Source organism: Nicrophorus vespilloides, unplaced genomic scaffold (assembly GCF_001412225.1).
Source record: "Nicrophorus vespilloides isolate i.1.1-1 unplaced genomic scaffold, Nicve_v1.0, whole genome shotgun sequence".
Classification (NCBI taxonomy): domain Eukaryota; kingdom Metazoa; phylum Arthropoda; class Insecta; order Coleoptera; family Silphidae; genus Nicrophorus; species Nicrophorus vespilloides.
In genome coordinates, this window is record NW_017095868.1 from 20,218 (window position 1) to 25,529 (window position 5,312).

Consider the following 5,312-nt stretch of genomic DNA (forward strand, 5'->3'; position numbering starts at 1 on the left):
ACGAAATACACACTTTGCTTCATAAAAAACAACAGCGTAAGTAACTATAAAGTTCGCTTTAATGCAACGTATAAAGATGTGGTACATAAAAATCGGCATGTTCTCTTATCTGTGGGGGGGAGGGGGGATTTATTGGCAGTTAAAAGCTCTAAAGAGATGTGTAAAGCTCATTTGATGGTTGTGAGCTAAACTAAAGTATCGGATGACGTCGAGAGAATGAGGATAACCGAAAGGAACAATATACAATATCAACTGAAGAGTGACAGTGATGATGGCAGGAAATTGCGTTTGAAGGACTTGTTGATTTGATTCGGACGGACGGACGTCCTCGTCCCCTTCCCAAAGGGTTGGCAATAACAAGAAACAAAACAAAATAAAAATGGGAAGAGCAAGCAACGAGGTTGTTGCGGCCATCTGGCGAGGAAGCGGTAAACGGTGGGCGAAAGAGAGAGAGAGAAAGAGAGTCGGAACACGTGCGCGCGTGCATGACATCTGTCCATGAAATCCGGTAGCTCGCAGGTCGGAGGCGGCGTCGGTTACAAGAGGAGGTGGGTTGTTTTCACAAAGGATCATCCCCGAAGGATCAGCGACCGACGCGCTGCACCAAAACCCACACCGATTTCCAAGTGGAATGATGATGATGTTGATGTACCAAACCACCATCACCGCACCCCTTTTCAAACATGCAGCGAAGGGCGGACGGATTGAAATATGCATTTAAATTGTCGGGCGGCGGTGGCGAGACTAGTCGTTTTTTTTTTCGTTCTTCTTTTGTTTATTAAGCGCGCCTAGTGAAATATATCCGACACAATTTGCAACGCCACCAGGGATGACGACGTGCGATTTGTCAACTTTATTATTTTTTTTTGACGAGCGGCGCCCCCTGACGGCATTACATGCATCATTCTTTGACGGATCCTCCAGAAATCAAGTTACACAAGCAATCATATTAATAAAAAAAAACAATTGATTCGAGAATTTCGGACAGACATCGCTGCCAACAAAAAAAAGGACGAAATTAAAGATAATTTAGATACTCAATAAATCCAACCCCCATAATAAGCGGCGTTGTCGAACATGTGTCGATTTCTGCTTCTAAAAGCGGACGGTATTTTGTAGTAGTAGGAGCGCTTCTCTCCCGGGGGCGGCGTTAATTTCCCGATCTAGATAACTGTGTAAATGATTAAACACGTCGCGCCTGCATTATTCATATGTTTCTCTGTGTGTGTATTTATGTATACATACAAGTTGCGGCTATGTAAAACGAGCACACGCGTTTATATACAACATACATGCATATGAACGGTGCCGCCTCCGACGGTTTCATTCATAATTCATGTCGCCGCCTCCGACATAAAAAAACTGTATACGGAAGGAGCGAGCGCGAGAAGAGGGCGAAAATACACGACCGGAATCGCTTATAAATTTATAACATTCCGCTGAGATAAGAGAAAACAAATAGAAATGACAACAGCCGCGAGTAACTCGGTCCATAAATTCAAACTCGCACAACCGAAACCCCGCATTCCGCATGATAAATAACAAACGAATGTCCAAAAAAAAAAATAATAAGAGAATTTCGCAATTACTAAACCCGAAAAGTCTTTGATAAAATGATAAACTAATTACAATTAGGCAAATATCACAACGTACATTTGTTCATCTGCTTGCATAATATATCATCAATTTAATTAATTTCATTAAAAATTAGTTAAACCCCTATAATATCGTTAACTACATTACCACAATAAATATCTGCAAGATATGCGTGCATTTAACAGTTAGTTAATTAAATGAAAAGGTAATTTAAAGTTTGCATAATCGCCATCTGCTGTCAATTTAATTAATTTCTATAAAAGTTATGCAACTGTATTTGATTATACTGTATCATCAAGTACCTCATTAATTAACTTAAGATGTAATAAAATAAACAGTTAATAAAAGTAAATTGTATTTAATTAAAGCAAATCGATTAGCTGAAGTAATTGTAAATAAAAACGTATTTAATTTTTTGTTTCGGTCAAAATCAATTTTTCACGGTGACTTTGATCCAACAGTAAATTCATTGCTTTCTATTATAATTCACATCAAAAGTTATAGTAAAAAAAAAATAGAAGGTCAAACTATAATCAATTTGTAATTGATTTTTAACATCGAGAATTCGTTGCATAAACAAATACACGCACGCAAAACAAACAAAAGATTATTGAATTAAAATCGAGTAGCGCGGTGCAGTGCGATAACTGCATGTTTATTACGTGATTACGATGCAATGAAATCAAATGCAATTGCAATGCTTTTATTAATAGCTACTATAAAATGTTTTTTTTTTTTTTTTTGGGGCGATAAGATGATGATGAAATCTAATCGGTTCGTAGAAAGCGTTAGGTCATCGACCAAACTGCAATAATTTATTGCTCTTTAATAATTAATAATATTTTTTTTTTAATTTCTAGTTTATTAATAATTTAGTGAACTAATTAAGTTGAAATTACATAAAGGGATCAGATTTAGGCAGCAAGTGCAAAAGGACGAACGGAATTGGTTGGAGTTTGAGAGAGAAGGTGAATGCTGCTGCTGACTGAAAACGGTTCGAAATGGAGGTCGCATTCCGTCCGCAAACAACGTTATGCAACGGAAATTGCTCTTAAATTATTGAGCCATAATTGGAATATGAAATGTTTGCGTTGCATTTCGAGGACCGCATCTAAACGGTTGATTCAATATTGGTGCTGAGTCGGTCGGTTGGTGGAAGAACCAGAGCAGAAACGACGCCGCCGCCGTCGGTGATTCTCTCTCTCTTTCCACCACAAACGTCGAGCGTCGTCGTTTCCTCCTTTATTGATGTTTCATAGATACATCGTAAAAGGAGAATCTTCTGCACGAAACGCAAATACATCCATATCCTCCTCCCACGCAATTGTGTTGCAACGACTTTGTTGCATTTCGCGTATTGCAACCGAAGTTTTAAATCTTCATTAGTAGAAAGGCGCGAGTAGGAGTTAAGTGATCAATTACGCAAGCCATTTTCTGGGTGAAAGATCATCATAACTAACTGAGAACGAAGAATGCAACAGAGAGCAAAAGCAGGAGGACTCGATGCAACAGCTCGTTTATAAATAGCTTCGGATGCCATAAAACGAAATGATTTTAATTAGTTGAAACGCACAAAAAAAAAAAAAACAAACACAGACACTGCTAAATAAATAAACGTTTAACGAGCGCGCATACACACACGAAACATTCGATTTATTTAAAGCGCGCAAAAATAATAATGCAACGAGTGGAGCGAGCGCATGATTATTCTGTTCGAAGCAATTTAAAAAAACGAACGAAACACAATTGTCGACCAGTTTGCTTTGCTTTACTCTACTCTCTTTTATTTTGTGTGCGAGTGTGTTTGTTTTATTGTGCAGTTGGGGTTGTTTTCGAATGTCCCGCCCAGTTCGAGGGAGGCCGTGGAACAAAAGAGTTAATCGGAAACCCGCTGCTGCTGCTGCCGCCGCCGCCATCGAATTAAAAATGGATGAAACCCAAAGCGGCGTTGATTTTTCTATTCTCGTTCATCCCGACTATAAACTACTACTACTGGTTGCAACAACCAAACAACAATCACACGCACACACTTTAAATATGTACAAACTTTGAAAGTGCGCACGAACAACATCATCAAAACCATAACACACGATGCAAAAGGGAGAAAGATAAAACAAAACATATACATCCACAGCCAACGGGGATGAACTATAATTGTCCGGAAGATTCGCAATCGCTCTATTAACAATTATTATCAACGGGTTTGCAAATAAAATTACCCCTTTCCAAAAAATGACCTCAAGTCCTTCTTCAGGTGACGCAAAACGGTGATTTCACGAGCGCGCCAACTTCACAATGATTCAAATTACCGCAATTATTGAAGCAGGCTGTGAAAATCTGAGGCGAAATCTAATTTGATGATGGTTTAAAAAACAATTGCAAAACAAATTCATCTTTCAACTGTTCGATGTGTGAGACAAATAACTCTAAATGTCACGATGACGTTTGGAGGATGCGAATTTGTATGTGTCGGAGGAGGAGAGAAGCCACGCATTAGAAGAGTGTGCACGAATGCATTCGGAGGATCGAGGTGGGAGTTCTATCAAAGTGTAGAGAAGTTTTGGAAAAGCGTCAGCATATAATGGGAACGTTTCGCAGACGTTTGTTTAGAACAATTTGACAGTGAATCGAAGTTGGCGTGATTGGACTAACTGTAATTTAAGTTTCCGGAAAGTTGGCGAATTCGGGTCGAGCGCTGCTGCCGTAATAGTAGTAGTAACACAAATTCCGCCAAACTTCCGAAGAATAAATACACATAATAAAGTGGTAACATTTTTTTCGCAATTTACTACTTACATGAGGGGTATTTACAGAGAAGTGGTGGGTAATGGTGTGCGGCTTCGGCTCCACCTTGGGCCTCTCGATGTCCGTCAGCCGCCGCACGTTTTCCTTAGAGGCTATCTTCAGGCAAGTCTGAAACAAAAAAAAAATGCATTAGTGAAATGATGATAATCAAAGAAAATGATTACAACATGATGTTTGCAACCCCTTCTTCAAGATTGTGATCTGTAATGGACAAAAGGCAACAAACCGAAGAGGAGGAAGGGTTTTGCAGATAGCAATCGTCCAGTAACTAAACGCTTTAAGCCTACTATTGTTAAAATGTTAAGGGGGATGATATTTAATTGTTTTATTTCGATGATGATTTTAATGGTTATAATAGTGAAAGGAGGGTGTTTCTTCGGCATCGAAGCATTACGTTGGTGCAACAGCAGCAGTTGGAGGAATGCCAGCCGTTTACCTTGAGGACACAAGGCTCGAGCACTGACCCCAGAGCAACTCAGCTGACCGCATGATGCACACACACGCACGCAGTCCTTCGAACCGCTCTTCTACCTCCGTCCGGATAGAAAGAAGAGAAGACACCTTTCTTCCTCAACAACAACAACAACAAAAAAAAGACAAGATGAAAAGAAAATTTCACATCGCAGCAGGTAAGAAACAACGATGGCTGAGCAACAAGAAAGAGATGGAGAGAGAGCCAAAGTCCGAAGAGACAAAGCAAAAACCAATTAAACTAATTACGTGGGGCATCGCAAATTGAACGCGCTCGTAATTAGTCGTAGAATGTCGACTTGCTGCAATCCATCTATCAAAATAAACATGTTTTTCTCGTACAATTCCCCCCATCATTATCAGAGAGAGAGGGTCAAATAATGCAGCGAAGGGTCGAAATCAGAATGAAAGCAAATTGGATTGGAATATAATATAATAAA

The 5,312-nt window shown here is 39.5% G+C and overlaps 1 protein-coding gene across 1 annotated transcript in view; it reads right to left on the reverse strand.

Annotated features, from left to right (window-relative positions):
- Positions 1-4,509, reverse strand: part of LOC108567328 — a gene marked incomplete at its 5' end in the record, with an annotated part of 7,350 nt that extends 2,841 nt beyond the window's left edge. The window contains one exon of the mRNA XM_017927724.1: positions 4,393-4,509. Coding sequence (XP_017783213.1) covers positions 4,393-4,509 — 117 coding nt within the window. The remainder of the gene's footprint in view (positions 1-4,392) is intronic.
- Between the last annotated feature and the right edge of the window lie 803 nt (positions 4,510-5,312).